Genomic DNA, 16,453 nt, shown 5'->3' with positions numbered 1-16,453 from the left:
CCTCTGGCAACACAGCAGGGTTTCTTCCACATCCAGATGCTCCCTGTAGTATATATGAATGTAATTAGTACAGTAAAAAAAACAGTAGGCTATAAATAAAAAGCTATATATCTATTTATATGCTCAGGCACCCATGGCTAGAATCAGCCTTCACAAACTGTATACCGTTTTGCCATGAATACAACAGGTAAAATATATGGTTTACCACCTTGAATTTGATAATATTCTGCCGTCTCACACTAGTTATTCCCAGCCAATTATGTCCAGTGAAATGGAACAGATTTCCATGAAGTGTTGCCTTCCTGCTAGCTAAGTTAGCCTACTCAGAACAGCAGTGTAGCTAGCCTACACTAGTCACCACATTAGCTATAAAAAAAATGTTGTTGTATTTATTTACATTTACCTGAGTTCGTGGGACTTTGCTAGGTGTAGACGTCAGTGGTTGTTCAACAACTTGTCTCTTGCGTTGGTGAGCAACATCACTGCTAGGACCGTGGAAGGTAACGGCTACGCTCACGGTAGATGCCGGTGGTGCTGGGGCTACGCTCGCGGTAGCTGGTGCTGGGGCTACGCTCACGGTAGATGCCGGTGGTGCTGGGGCTACGCTAACGGTAGATGCCGGTGGTGCTGGGGCTACGCTAACGGTAGATGCCGGTGGTGCTGGGGCCGGGAAAATGGACGGAACTGCGCCCGCCTTCAGTTTTCGACGACTTGTTAGCGCCGTTCCCATCAACGTATCCGCCAAATGACCCTCGAAGTCATCCAGGCGAAAGTGCTGGCTGCATATCAGAATGTTTTTGTAACCTGTTGTCGGTGTGTTGGGGGGGGTAAAGAGGGCTGTTGATAGCCGATAGCCACTGCTTGCAGAGTTGAGGGTCTCGTACAGGTAAGCCATGAAAACTTACTCCCGCAGGTCTGGCGTTATCTTTGCATCCACACACTATACACGATTTGGTCATTGTTGGTGTTTTTTCTTGACGCTAGAACTGATTTACAGTTGTTCGCGTTCTGGTGGGGGCATGGATGTAGGGTGGGGGGTGGGGGTTGGACTTGAGCGGGGGCGGGAGTTGGGTGGAGGTGAAATGGCTCAGTGTCACGCAAGGCATGTTGGGAATCACAGTCTTTTCATATATTGCGCAATCGTAACCAGGAACTTCGTTTTCTGCACTTTATTGCTCAAATAACACAATTTTCTGAATCTGTGCATGTTTACTGTAAACAGGAGACATATTACATGTGATTAAAGGCTACAAAGTCAAGCCCTACAGCATTCCTTTAAGAATCTCTCACTGTTCGCGCACAGCAGATTATTGTTTAATTCGCACACTGAAGTTCCATATAGAATCTTAACATCCATATGCCTTTTTCCATGTGAATTGATCGGTCAGCGGGCAGTGCTTCATACATTTTGATCCATAATCTGGAACTTAACCTGCCCCGGAGCTGGTTAGCTCGGCAGCATAAGTTACTACAGCGATATAGCACGGTGAAAAGTGAACCACCTTCGTAAACCAGGCTTGAACCTGAAGTTATAACGCTAACCCCGTAATCCTGTTTCGTAGTACAGGGCCCAGGTCCAGACTGAGCGGACACAGCCTGGCCATAGAACCAGGCCGCCGCAGGCAGTACTGGCTACCCAAGGACGCCAGGCTGTGTTCACTTGAATTTGAATTTGAGAGAGAGGTGGAGGCCTGATTAAAAACTGTGATCCTGTTATAATGGGACACATATTGAGTGTTTGTCTTGAGGAGTGTGTGTGTGTGTGTGTGTGTGTGTGTGTGTGTGTGTGTGTGTGTGTGTGTGTGTGTGTGTGTAGAGTTGCAATAATAGTGAGCTGTGTTTGTGTGTGTGCTTGTGTGTTCAAGTGTATGTGTTTGTGTACGTGCGTGTGTGCTTGTGTGTGTGTGTGTGTGTTTTCATGTGGGTGTGTTTCTGTATGTGTGTGTGTTTGTGTGTGTGTGTTTGTGTGTATTTGTGTGTGTGTGCATGTGTGTGTGTGGAAGTGAGAGTGTGTGTATGCGACTGTGTGCGACTGTGTGCGCGTGCATGCGTGAGAGTGTGTGCGTGTGTACGTGTGTGTTTCTGTGTGTGAGTGTGTGTGTATATGTGTGTTTCTGTGTGTTTCTGTGTGTGTGTGTGTTTCTGTGTGTGTGTGTGTATGTGTGTGTATGTGTGTTTCTGTGTGTGTGTGTGTGTGTTTCTGTTTGTTTCTGTGTGTGTTTCTGTTTGTGTGTGTTTCTCTGTGTGTATGTGTTTCTGTGTGTATGTGTTTCTGTGTGTGTGTGTTTCTGTGTGTGTGTGTGTGTGTGTGTGTGTCCTGCCATCAGTGTTTTTCCACTAGCAGTGCGTAGGTGGAGGGAAGGGTTGTGGTGGAGACCAGTCTGTCTGACAGCAACACACTTGTTAAACCCTGACCCACAAACAAGAAACCCTCACACCCATTCTAACACCAACAAAACACACACACACACACACACACACACACCCCACACACACACATACACACACTATGACCAAATGATCATTCAAGACAAGTGTCCCCACACCCAGACTCACTCCTCCTCACACATGGAGGCCCAGAATAAGCCTGAAGAGGTCATGTTCTACTTTCCTGTCCAGAGCCACCGACCCACACACTTCAAGAGCCTTTTCCCTCCTAGCCTCCTTTTTAATGTCTTTGGGGCATTTTTTTACTAGTGTGGTAGCTAACATTGTGGTATTTTAAAATGTGTATTTTTAGAGAATCAAAAAAACATATGAGTGGAAAAGGAATGAAGACGTCAACATGGTTGTGTCAGATCATCAGGGACTGTTCCATAGTTGTGAGGAGCTGAACGCTCACGCACGTCAGAGTCACTTATTACCTCTTTATATATTCACTTATATTATTTATACAGGTAAGTTGATTAAGAACAGTTTCTTCTTTACAATAACCAGTAATGGTAAATGGACTGCACTTATATAGAGATTTTATTCAAAGCGCTTTACAATGGCCTCTCATTCACCCATTCACACACACATTCACACACCAATGGCGGCAGCTGCCATGCAAGATGCTAACCTGCTCACTGGGAGCAATTTGGGCTTCAGTGTCTTGAACAAGGACACTTCGACATGTGCACTGGAGGAGCTGGGATGCGAACCGCCGACCCTACAGTCATTGGACGACCCGCTCTACCTCCTGAGCCACAGCGTTTTAGTTTATTTCTAGTCTGTATAAAACTACTATGCATGTCTGTATAACTATGCATGTTTGTATAACTACTGTACATGTCTGTATAACTACTGTACATGTCTGTATGTCTGTATAACTGTATGTCTGTATAACTACTGTGCATGTCTGTATAACTACTGTACATGTCTGTATGTCTGTATAACTGTATATGTCTGTATAACTACATGTCTGTGTAGAGGAGTACGGTTGCGATCACCAGGCCATATCCCAACCCCGTTCCTGGGGGACATATTGTGGAACATTCTCCTGATCTCTAGAAGTTCTCACCATGGAAGAGAGACCAGGATCGCCTGCTTCTAACAACTCATCTTGATAAGCGTGCTTCAAAGGGTCCGAGCCATGCGACTCACTCAAATGACCTCTCTCTCCCCACTCCACCTCTCTCTCCCTCCACCTCTCTCTCCCCCTCTCTCTCCCCTGCTCCACCTCTCTCTCCCCCCCTCCACCTCTCTCTCTCCCTCCACCTCTCTCTCCCCCTCCCCCTCTCTCTCTCCCTCCACCTCTCTCTCTCCCCCCTCCACCTCTCTCTCTCCCTCCTCCACCTCTCTCTCCCCCTCCACCTCTCTAGCTCTCTATTCCCCTCCACCTCTCCCCCCCTCCACCTCTCTCTCTCTCCCTCCACCTCTCTCTCCCCCCCTCCACCTCTCTCTCCCCCCTCCAACTCTCTCTCTCCCCTCCTCCACCTCTCTCTCCCCTCTCTCTCTCTCTCTCTCTACCTCTCTCTCTCTCCCCTCTCTCTCTACCTCTCTCTCTACCTCTCTCTCTCTCTCCCCTCTCTCTACCTCTCTCTCTCTCTCTACCTCTCTCTCTCTCCCCCCCTCCACCTCTCTCTCTCTCTCGCTCCACATCCTGAGTAATACTGAGAAAATCATCTGACTGTGAGGTCACCACGACACCCATTGTTTAGGCAATTTTGCTCTCATAAAAAGTTTCAATCCTTTAACAACTGGCCTTTTTGTTTAGTAAACTGCCGTGGCACGCCTTAGACATGAAACTGCTTAGCGAGGCTGTGAGCTGTGAACTTAGATGTGTGCAACATTTGTCCATTGTCTACCATTAATTCATTCATTCATCCATCCATCCATCCATCCATCCATCCATCCATCCATCCATCCATCCATTCATTCATTCATTCATTCATTCATTCATTCATTCATTCATTCCCTATACACTGTTACGTATTCCATGTATTCATTCTCTTTCAGTATGATTCCATGTTTATTGTCTAGATGTGTTTTGTATAGAACTTCAATCAATCGCAAAGTTTGATGAAGTGTATTGTCACCAAGTATGAGCAGGATTCTCATGCAGGCGATAGAGGCTGCCTGACAGTGAAGGGTTATACATTTTTCCCTGTACATAGCAGGGTGACGCCCCAATACGAGCCAATGTAATGTTATTAAATACATATTTCTTCATATTTAATATCCAAGTGCTACATCTGATAAGAGGTTATCAACATCTTTATATAAACTATGCATGTCTGTATAACTGTACATGTATGTATGTGATAGTGTTGTCATGATACCAAAGTTATAAATTTGATACGATACCTACTAAACATATCTCAATACCTATACTGAAACGATACCATGGCACAAACCTAAAACATCAGGAAAAGTAGTCTAATGGAATAATACAATGTCAGGTGTAGCCTACTGATCTGTGTCTGCTGAGGCAGAGCAGTAATGTAAACTGTTTAAGCTAAATAAATTACATAAATATTTTATTTTATTATTTTATTCATTAAATTAAAAAACTCTACTTTGTAAAATAATAAGCTTGGGATGCTACAATTATAGACATATTGCCTCATTGATGTTATGAGGTTCCCCAGCTATTAGGATTTAAATCAGCATTAGGTTTAAATCCGAAATATTGCCAAATAGTCGCTTTTGAGAAAATCCTCTGCCACCATTTAGAGTAACCAGCTAAGCAGGCCTCAGCTCTTTCACTTTCCTTCGCCAGCGTTCTTTGCAAACTATTTGACTTATTTTCTATTAGACTTGTGTTCGCCCCAAACATTTTCAGAAATAAGCGAACGGTCTGAAAGCAGTTTGATGAACTGGACTGACGGTTGGCACACACACTCTGCTTAACAGAGGGACAGAGAGAAGCAGAGCACACACACACACACACACACACACACACACACACACACACACATACATACACACACACACACACACACACGCACACACATACACACACACACACACACACACACACACACACACACAGACACTGCCCCAGAGGGACAGAGTAGCAGAGAGGGAGAGAGACGCACACACACTGCCCTGACACACTGCCTCGACGCAACAGGTACTAATACAATGTGGTATTTGACGGCTGGGTATCCAGGTCCTAATAAAATGGGGTATTTGACGGCAGGGTATCCAGGTACTAATAAAATGGGGTATTTTACGGCAGGGTATCCAGGTACTAATAAAATGGGTTATTTGACGGCAGGGTATCCAGGTACTTATAAAATGGGGTATTTGACGGCAGGGTATCCAGGTACTAATAAAATGGGGTATTTGACGGCATGGTATCGCGGAACCTTTCTAGTATCGGTATACCGTGCACCACTAGTATGTGAACTGCACATGTCTGTATATGAACCGGGGAGCTAGTGTCCTGAGTGGGCAGTTTTGCGGCTGTTTTAATCAGGCAACATGCTCTGAGATGGCCAACGTCAAGCCCTGTCTGCTGGTGATAAGCCCATGTCCAGAGACTCTAGATACGTCTGGTCCCCAACACTCTCCACCTGAAAGCCCTAGATTAAAGCCATGCTCAACTGTTTGAGGGTCTGGTCCCCAACACTCTCCATCTGAAAGCCCTAGATTAAAGCCATGCTCAACTGTTTGAGGGAATGGAAACACATTTTTGTTGCCGGAAGCAGGTGAGAGGTCAGCACTAGTATAGACAGTAGTCTATAAGGAACAAATTACTTAAGAAAAAACAAAAATATTTTGCTACGTTTTGTTACAGGTGGGAGAATGTATTCATCCAACATGTGAAACTACCAAGAGTAGGCTGTATACAAATGCACACGCAAACACACTCATTTTTTGAGAAAACATTAGATGCATTGTAAGTAAACAGTAGATGTGTTGTGACTTGTGAGTAAACAGTAGATGTGTTGTGAGTAAACAGTAGATGTGTTGTGAGTAAACAGTAGATATGTTGTGAGTAAACAGTAGATGTGTTGTGGGTAAACAGTAGATGTGTTGTGGGTAAACAGTAGATGTGTTGTGGGTAAACAGTTGACGTGTTGTGAGTAAACAGTAGACGTGTTGTGAGTAAACAGTAGACGTGTTGTGAGTAAACAGTAGATGTGTTGTGAGTAAACATTAGATGTGTTGTGAGTAAACAGTAGATGTGTTGTGAGTAAACAGTAGATGTGTTGTGGGTAAACAGTAGATGTGTTGTGGGTAAACAGTAGATGTGTTGTGAGTAAACAGTAGATGTGGTGTGTGTAAACAGTAGATGTGTTGTGAGTAAACAGTAGATGTGTTGTGGGTAGACAGTAGATGTGTTGTGAGTAAACAATAGATGTGTTGTGAGTAAACAGTAGACGTGTTGTGAGTAAACAGTAGATGTGTTGTGAGTAAACAGTAGATGTGTTGTGAGTAAACAGTAGATGTGTTGTAAACAGTAGATGTGTTGTGAGTAAACAGTAGATATGTTGTGAGTAAACAGTAGATGTGTTGTGGGTAAACAGTAGATGTGTTGTGGGTAAACAGTAGATGTGTTGTGGGTAAACAGTTGACGTGTTGTGAGTAAACAGTAGCCGTGTTGTGAGTAAACAGTAGACGTGTTGTGAGTAAACAGTAGATGTGTTGTGAGTAAACATTAGATGTGTTGTGAGTAAACCGTAGATGTGTTGTGAGTAAACAGTAGATGTGTTGTGGGTAAACAGTAGATGTGTTGTGGGTAAACAGTAGATGTGTTGTGAGTAAACAGTAGATGTGGTGTGTGTAAACAGTAGATGTGTTGTGAGTAAACAGTAGATGTGTTGTGGGTAGACAGTAGATGTGTTGTGAGTAAACAATAGATGTGTTGTGAGTAAACAGTAGACGTGTTGTGAGTAAACAGTAGATGTGTTGTGAGTAAACAGTAGATGTGTTGTGAGTAAACAGTAGATGTGTTGTGAGTAAACAGTAGATGTGTTGTAAACAGTAGATGTGTTGTGAGTAAACTTTAGATGTGTTGTGAGTAAACATTAGATGTGTTGTGAGTAAACAGTAGACGTGTTGTGAGTAAACAGTAGATGTGTTGTGAGTAAACAGTCTCTGACCTCTTCATGATCTGGATCTCCAGACACCAGCGCTCTCTGTTCTTCTCACTCAGTTCCTGGCGACACTGCTTGATGGCTATCTGCTCCTCTGAGTCCTACACACACACACACACATGCACACACACACACACACACACACGCAGACACGCACACACACACACACACGCAGACGCACACACACACACATGCAGACGCACAAACACACACGCACACACAAACACAGATGCACACACACACGCATGCAGACGCACAAACACACACACGCACACACAAACACAGATGCACAAACACACACACGCAGACGCGCACACACACACGCAGACGCACACACACACACACACACAAGACACACACAGACACGCACACACAGACGCATACACATACACGCACATACATACACACACACACACGCACATACATACACACACAGATGCCACACATACATGCCCACATACACACACACACACACAAACGAATTCACAAAAAAACACATTGAGGAAACAAACCATGAAGTCACTGCAGCAGACGCCATGGCCACAGATATATACAGGAGAGCGAGGACAGAGGGCATGTGGAATCATCCCAGGAGGTGCCCCGCCCCGGGACAACGGCCTTCCTCTCCCTGGGTCACTTCCACTTCCTGCCTCCCTTCCACTTCCTGTGGCGGCCGAGTGTAGGCAGCGTGATGATGAATGAGGGGAGTGGTGACGATGAGGGCTCTAGGAACGGTGACATCACACCCCAAAGAGAGAGGGAGGGGGGGCGTGGGGAGACGTGGAGAGCGAGAGAGACCAGCATAAAACCGTGTTCAGTCAGGGTGTGTGTGTGTGTATGTGTGTGTGTGTGAAAGAGAGAGAGAGAGAGAGAGGTGGGGGCAGAAAGCGGGAGACAGAAAAGGAGACAGAGAGAGAGGCGTAAAGAGAGACGTACAGAGAGAGTCTGGTTACCAGGTGATGACCCAGAGAGCTCTGTAGAGACCAGTACCAGGTAGAGACCAGTACCAGGTAGAGACCCACAACCTGAGATCTGACCAGACCACAGCAGCAGCAGGAGGAGGTGGAGGAGGAGGAGGTGGAGGAGGAGGAGGAGGAGGAGGAGGAGGAGGAGGAGGAGGAGGAGGAGGAGGAGGAGGAGGAGAGGAGGAGGAGGAGGAGGAGGAGAGGAGGAGGAGAGGAGGAGGAGGAGGAGAGGAGGAGGAGAGGAGGAGGCGAGGAGGAGGAGGTGGAGGAGGAGGAGAGGAGGAGAAGGAGAAGGAGGAGGAGGAGGAGGAGGAGGAGGAGGAGAGGAGGAGGAAAGGAGGAGGAGGAGGCCCTCCCCCGGCTCTCCCTGTCTGTCCACAGAGCCATGGTTCACTGGAGCTGGGTCTGCTGGGGCTACCCCCGACCCTGGGACTGCCCTCACTGCAGACTGTCAGGCTTATAGACTGGTCTCATCTCAGACTGTCAGGCTTATAGACTGGTCTCACCTCAGGCTGTCAGACTTATAGACTGGTCTCACCTCAGGCTGTCAGACTTATAGACTGGTCTCATCTCAGACTGTCAGACTTATAGACTGGTCTCACCTCAGGCTGTCAGACTTATAGACTGGTCTCACCTCAGACTGTCAGACTTATAGACCGCCCTCACCTCAAACTGTCAGACTTATAGACTGACCTCACCTCACACTGTCAGACTTATAGACTGGTCTCACCTCAGACTGTGAGACTTATAGACTGGTCTCACCCCAGACTGTCAGACTTATAGACTGGTCTCACCTCAGACTGTCAGACTTATAGACTGGTCTCATCTCAGACTGTCAAGACTTATAGACTGGTCTCACCTCAGACTGTCAAACTTATAGACTGGTCTCACCTCAGACTGTCAGACTTATAGACTGCCAGGCGTATCACATGACGGACTCCTAACTGTGTATGCATTCACATCACTTAGCGGGTAACTACGGTGGGGTGCGGGGTGGATGATGAAGTGTACAGACAGGGGTATAACATGAGCATAACTACCTGTAATAACACCATTACATAGAGTTACAGCCATTGACTGGCTGTGTGTGGCAACAATCTGTTTTAGGCCTCCTCAAAAGTTAGGCTGTGCGTATCGCTAGCCTACTATATGTTTGCCATTTGTACAATGGGCTTAATTACAGGTAGTTACACCTCCTGTACACTCCATAAGCTGTCCCGCACCGCACCGTAGCTACCCATAACATACAGAGTACCCATAACATACAGAGTACCCATAACATACAGAGTATCTTTCATTATTTACAGAGTGAGACCGGGAGAATTACAGGGTAAGTATTCTACTTGCAGAGAATGAATGGACAATATAGCCAGTAGGGTAGGACTCTGTATTAGGATTCACACCGTCGGTCACACTTTACAATAAGGGTCACAAAAAACATTAGTTAACTGTTAACTAATGCTTATTTGGGTTAGGTTAGATTACTTATGTTAATTAATACCTTAGTTAAGGTTAGGGTTAGGGTTAGGGTTAGATGAGTTAACCTTAGTTAACATAAATAACATTAGTAAATGGTTAATAAACACATTAGTTAACTGTTACTTAATGCTTAATAATGCATTAACTAATGCTTATTAATGTACCCTTATTGTAAAGTGTTACCACACCGTCTGTCAGGACAGAACTGGTTCCCCTGTCTGTCCAAGTCTGTCAGGACAGAACTGGTTCCCCTGTCTGTCCAAGTCTGTCAGGACAGAACTGGTTCCCCTGTCTGTCCAAGTCTGTCAGGACAGAACTGGTTCCCCTGTCTGTCCAAGTCTCTCAGGACAGAGGATGCTCAGGTGCAGGCTACGGGAGGAAGCAGCGTACGGTAACTGGCCGGTCACTTCCTGTCAACAGTGCCAGGATGAGATCAGCATAATAGTGATGAAAAAAGGTCTCTTTGTGTTTCTGAACAAAGGGGCCTTGGGAGAGAGAGAGAGATGGAGAGAAAGACGGAGAAAGAGAGGGAGAGAGAGAAGGAGAGGGAGGGAGAGAGAAATGTAGAGGGAGAGAGAGAGTGAGAGGGGAGGGCTCGTAGGGGAAGAGAGGGAGAGAGGAGAATGGAGAGAGGACTGAGTGTGGAGGTAGGAGGTAGAGAGATACAGTAATAGAGAGACAGAGAGAGACAGAGAGAGAGAGAGACAGAGGGAGAGTGAGAGAGAGGTGTGGGGATGTTCCCAGGCTGTGGGATCTATAATAAGATCTCTCGACCTTCCCGTCATCCTGTGACTAAATATGATGTCACAGCACAGGGGAAAAGAGGATGTAGAGAGGAGAGAGAGAGCGAGAAGAGAGAGAGAAAGAGAGAGAGAAGAAAGGGAAAAGCCGAATGTAAGTGGGTGAAACAGAGTTCGTCCACATCTGCAGCGTTCCTGTTCCTGTATCTTCCCCCCCAGGAGGAGGCCAGCTGTGGTCCCCTGAGGGCCCCGTGAGGCCCAGCGTGGGCCATCTGAGGGCCCTGTGAGGCCCAGCGAGGGCCATCTGAGGGCCCTGTGAGGCCCAGCGTGGGCCATCTGAGGGCCCTGTGAGGCCCAGCGAGGGCCATCTGAGGGCCCCATGAGGCCCAGCGTGGGCCATCTGAGGGCCCTGTGAGGCCCAGCGAGGGCCGTCTGCGCTGCCTACCTTGTTCTGCCAGCGTGTGACGTTCCCGAAGCCTCCGGTCCCCAGGCGCTCCTTCAGCTCCCAGGGCCCGCAGCTCTGGGCCTGCTGCAGAGGGACGCGGTTCATGGTCCACTGCTGCTCCACCTGGTCCAACAGTCAGCTGGTTCGCTGCTGGTCTGGGTCTTCCCTAGTCAGCTGGTTGTTAGCTGGTCTACACACTGACTGTAACAACACAGGAGCACAGGGTAGACTAAGATTTATGGCAGCACACTATATATGGGTCAAAGACGTGACGCTTGTTTTTTTGTGTCCCTTTGGTTAAGTTTACATTTTTTAGGTTAAAAATTGAAAATAAACTTAAAGATTACTTGCATACATTCTTTTCTGACAACCTGCCCTAAAAAGTTGTGGTTTTCATTCATTTCGAGAGAATTATTGAGTAAAAATGGCAAAAAAGTGGTGTAACCATAAAAACTGAGTACAGAAAAATTCAAATTGCTCAAAAGAGCTGAAAGTCTAAAATAACAACATATAAACTAGTTTGGCATAATCTTACATAAGAACTATTTTAAAGTTAATAAAAGAAGTGGAACTATATTGTTCTGGATATTATAAATAATCCGGGGAATCATCTCAGTCAGGTCAATTTACATACAGTAAGTGTCTAGATGGTGTAACCACCATATAAGGAGTTTTTTTTTTTTTTTACAAGAAGACAATTTTGGTGAGAAATGTATCACAGAGAAGGACCCCTCTCTGCTCTTCATGGTTGCATGTCAAGGTTAGTAACTCTCTTAGAAATATTTAGATAATTTGACATTTTAGGGTATGGTCAGGTATGATTAGGTTTACATGTCAAATGGTGTAACCAGTGGAAAATGGTGTAACCAGTGAAAAACATTGATTATTGATCTTTATCATAAAAACAAGTATTTACTTTATGATCTAGGTCAACTAGCTAGCTTTCATGGGTGTCCATGTAAATGCCTGACAAATTTGATTTTTAAAGTAAATGTCAAATGGTGTAACCAGTTACACCATTTGACTCAAATATGATTCCTATTATAAGTCTTTCTGTTTGATGCTATTTTAGGCAAGGACCAATATTTTATGATGCAGCACAAGGACAACTAGCCATCTTAAGAAGAAATGTTTAGTTTATTAGTCAGTTTTATTTATTTTCCAAGTATTCTTTCGAGAAAAGGGGAATTGTCATTTACATCATAGCCTACATGTTATTTGACATTCTATGTTGTGTTGAGACTCAGAGACGGTCTGCCTAATAAGTCATATACTTGTCTGCCATTTCATCATTAATACAATATAATAAATGTGGTGAATGTGGATGGTTACACCAATTGACACTGGGTTGTGTCAAATGGTGTAACCAGTGTTTGTTCATGAATATTAAATTATACAGGAATATTAATTATATTCCTATTCCTATCTAAGAATTATATTCTACTGTAGTGTAACAACATGTTTTTAGCCATTTTGACATACATTTCCATAGATTATAACAAAAACCAAGGTGTTTTCAGCATACCATGTGATCCGCTCGATGTTGCAAAACTGGTGAAATATTAAAATTTGAGATCACCCTGATAAAATCTATTCTTAGGTAACATGTTGCAATTGATTACTATTATGAGTACACCTACATACACTCTAGGTTGATGAAATATAGAATATTTACCACTTTTCTCTGGTTACACCACTTGACATTTTCAGGTGCATTTGGTCTTACTTTTTGAAAAAAAAAGTGCAAATGTAATTTCAAATGACATAAAACCAACATAAATACAAAATCCACATATTAACACACCTGATGCATGCTTTTAAAACAGTATTTACCTCAATTTTTTTTTTTTAATCTTTCCCACCCTTATTTGTCACTGACCCATATATTACTGTGTAGGTTATGTAACTAAGCTAAGGATGAATGCTTCATGTAATGTGTCAGGAGGATACTGTGTGTGTGTGTGTGTGTGTGTGTGTGTGTGTGTGTGTGTGTGTGTGTGTGTGTGTGTGTGTGTGTGTGTGAGAGAGAGAGAGAGAGAGAGAATATGAGTGTCTGGCTTCCACAGATTTAATTAAGATAGGCCTACTGTAGCCTACCTATGTAGGCTAATTTAAGGTAATGTAAAGGCATGTCAGATGAGTTGTCTGCAACCTTGATCCAAAAGTATGAGGTTATCATATTAAAATATACAGTAGGCTGTTGTGTCTGTGCGCGCGCGCGTTTTACAATAGGCCTATGTCTGATCTCAAAAGCGACAGTGCATGTTGTCGCTATCTGATCTGCAATATCTGAATCATATTTAATAATGTGTTCTACACGCATTTAATTCTACAAGTATGTGACATGTGATATGTGACTAACTATGTTAAATTCATCTCTAGTCTCTGGAACTCTCTAACAACAAGACTGCTCCCGTGCGCATATTCCACAAACACACCTTTCACTACAATGAAAATAGTCCTCCTACCTTTGTACTTTCCGACTGTGTAAAATACAAGAACAACTTTCACTTTGTACAGAACGTGTGTAATAAACTCGTTTTGAGAGTAACTTGTCAACAACGCGCTACTGTAGCTGTCGATAAAACAAAATCACAAAACTTATATTTTCTACTTCCTGGTTGTCATGTTTCCTGTAAACCTGCAGACAGCAGTCCGCCCTGAAACGTGTCGGCCAATCAGACAACAGAGAAGCAGGGCCTTGATTTGCATACACATCACATTGTTGGTGAGTAGAAATGAGATTGTGCTGTCTGGCTTTCACAGTGCCGGTGATAATCTACAAGCCCGACGTGGCCGCGCTATAATCATGAAACAAGCTGACAGAAGACAGAAGATGTCTAATGTCAAAAAAGGAGCAGCAGCCTTGCTCAGACTCACTGTTTTGCAGAGTTCACATGACACAAGCCTGCCGCTGCAGACTGTATTTCATTCACTGACCATGGCCATTCAGTGACTCCTATAGTCACCCTAGTGAAGCATGGTGGCTAATAAGATTTCAAAGCGCCTGGCTTGATTTCAGCGTGTCATTAAGGGATCTGATGTTTGTGTGATCTCTGATGTGTTCTTGTTTAGAATGGAGATGCACGTGTGAGTTCTGGTGAGTATAGCACACTGACTACTTATGGTAAATGCAATTATTGTAAGTTGCTTTGGTTAAAAGCGTCTGCTAAGTGACTGTAATGTAATGATGTCTATGGAGGGTTTGTGAGAAGCTTAGTCCTTCTGATTCACTGGAGTTATAGTACTTGCTGACAGGTTTACACTGTAGGTCCTATCCTCTTTGACCTCAGTAGAATGTGTTTCATGTAGCCTACTGTCCAGTCTGTCATCGTCTAATCCAGTAGAATGTGTTTCATGTAGCTTACTGTCCAGTCTGTCATCGTCTAATCCAGTAGAATGTGTTTCATGTAGCCTACTGTCCAGTCTGTCATCGTCTAATCCAGTAGAATGTGTTTCATGTAGCCTACTGTCCAGTCTGTCATGGTCTAATCCAGTAGAATGTGTTTCATGTAGCCTACTGTCCAGTGTCATGGTCTAATCCAGTAGAATGTGTTTCATGTAGCCTACTGTCCAGTCTGTCATGGTCTAATCCAGTAGAATGTGTTTCATGTAGTCTACTGTCCAGTCTGTCATGGTCTAATCCAGTAGAATGTGTTTCATGTAGCCTACTGTCCAGTCTGTCATGGTCTAATCCAGTAGAATGTGTTTCATGTAGCCTACTGTCCAGTCTGTCATGGTCTAATCCAGTAGAATGTGTTTCATGTAGTCTACTGTCCAGTCTGTCATGGTCTAATCCCAGAGAGCCCCCTACCCGTTCCGGTTCCCGGTCACGGTTCCCCTGAGGTCCTCATGGTTCCTGGATTCCTGGAGAGGCCCCCTGCTATCCTCATGTCCAGTTCCATCCCACTATGTGTCACCAGCTGTCCCTAACAAGTCTCCCCCCCCCCCCCACACAGCTCTCTGCATTTTGTTTCTCAGTTCTCCTGGTTTACTCAGTATTTAGGAGCCTCTTTGTAAAGTCAAGTTTCTGTGTTTTCTTATGTGATATACTGCACACACACACGCACACACACACATATATATTAATATACGAAATATATATATATGTTGCACATGTACCTAATCAGATTTTATTCTGTCTTTCATCTTTGCACTTCTTCATTGACCATTTTAATGTTTTGTGTTTTCTTTTGTGTTTTGTACATCCTGTTTGTAACTTTGTGTTATGCTGCTGTGTACCCTGAACAGATCTCTCTTGTAGATGAGACTCAGGGTCTCAATGAGATCTTTTAACTGTATAAATAAAGAAGGTTAATGAATAAATTATATATATATATATATATATATATATATATATATATATCCTAATATGGATTACAGGGATGGCTAACACATAGTGGCCTACTATTTATCTACTCTACTGTAGTCTATATTGGCTGTGGGTAAACTGGTGTTTTGCTTCCCTCTGGATCCCTATACATCCCCCCTTTCCTCTCTGTAAAGCGCATTGTGTTTGCCCTCTAGGTATGAAATTCGCTATACAAATAAAGTTAGATTTGATAGCTTCAGCACAACTTCATTCACTATGGTTGTTTTAAAGGGAATTGGTGGCATTAACTAACAAGAATCACATCTTCACATTCAGATGGGACACGTGCTATAGACTTTTCTAAACCAAAAAAGGTGCGGCAAGAAATCCAAAATATACACACGTAAACACGGCTCATGCAAACATGCCTAGATCGTGCAAGAATGGGCTCTTCATACATAAATATGTCCGTTACTGTTATGATTGATGGTGGAACCAGAGAGGGGACGGCGCAGCAGGGAAGCCCCATATAACCGTAGGCGTGTTTATGATCAGCCTGAGAATGGCGGGAGTGTGTGGACGAGTGTCCGAGGGTGTGTTAAATGAGATGTGAGACAGTAGCTGTGTTCGGAATCGCTCCCTATTCACTATATAGGGTGTCAGCCATTTTGTTTGTAGTGTCCGAATTCTCCACGGAATTTTCATTCCCTATATAGTCCCCTATTTATTACCCACAATTCACCTTGATTTGCAGGGAACAGTGCATGTACCCTACATTTTCTCCGTTCCCTAGGTAGTTCACTACATGGTGAACCCTATATAGGGAATAGGGAGTGAGGGAACGAGGGAGCAATTCTGAACACAGCCAGTGAGTGAATGCGTGTGCATGAGGGAGAAGCGGAGGGGTGTTGTAATTGTGTTGCGAGAGTCCAGGGTCGGGAGGCCCAAGGAAGAACGAGAGGCAGAAGCAGGCGTGGGTCCTG

General features: G+C 44.4%; 1 protein-coding gene across 1 annotated transcript in view; it reads right to left on the bottom strand.

Moving 5' to 3' along the window:
* Positions 1–13,756, bottom strand: part of ikbkb (inhibitor of nuclear factor kappa B kinase subunit beta) — a gene marked incomplete at its 3' end in the record, with an annotated part of 77,702 nt that extends 63,946 nt beyond the window's left edge. Inside the window, exons 1-3 of the mRNA XM_084440007.1 lie at positions 13,627–13,756; positions 11,159–11,359; positions 7,536–7,630 (exon numbers count right to left, since the gene is read on the bottom strand). Of these exons, the coding sequence (XP_084296133.1) occupies positions 7,536–7,630; positions 11,159–11,263 (200 nt within the window). The 5' untranslated portion in view covers positions 11,264–11,359; positions 13,627–13,756. The remainder of the gene's footprint in view (positions 1–7,535; positions 7,631–11,158; positions 11,360–13,626) is intronic.
* Between the last annotated feature and the right edge of the window lie 2,697 nt (positions 13,757–16,453).

Source organism: Borostomias antarcticus, assembly GCF_949987555.1.
Source record: "Borostomias antarcticus genome assembly, chromosome: 6".
Lineage (NCBI taxonomy): Eukaryota > Metazoa > Chordata > Actinopteri > Stomiiformes > Stomiidae > Borostomias > Borostomias antarcticus.
Note: the sequence above shows the minus strand (reverse complement) of the source record. Positions and strands in the feature narration are given on the sequence as shown.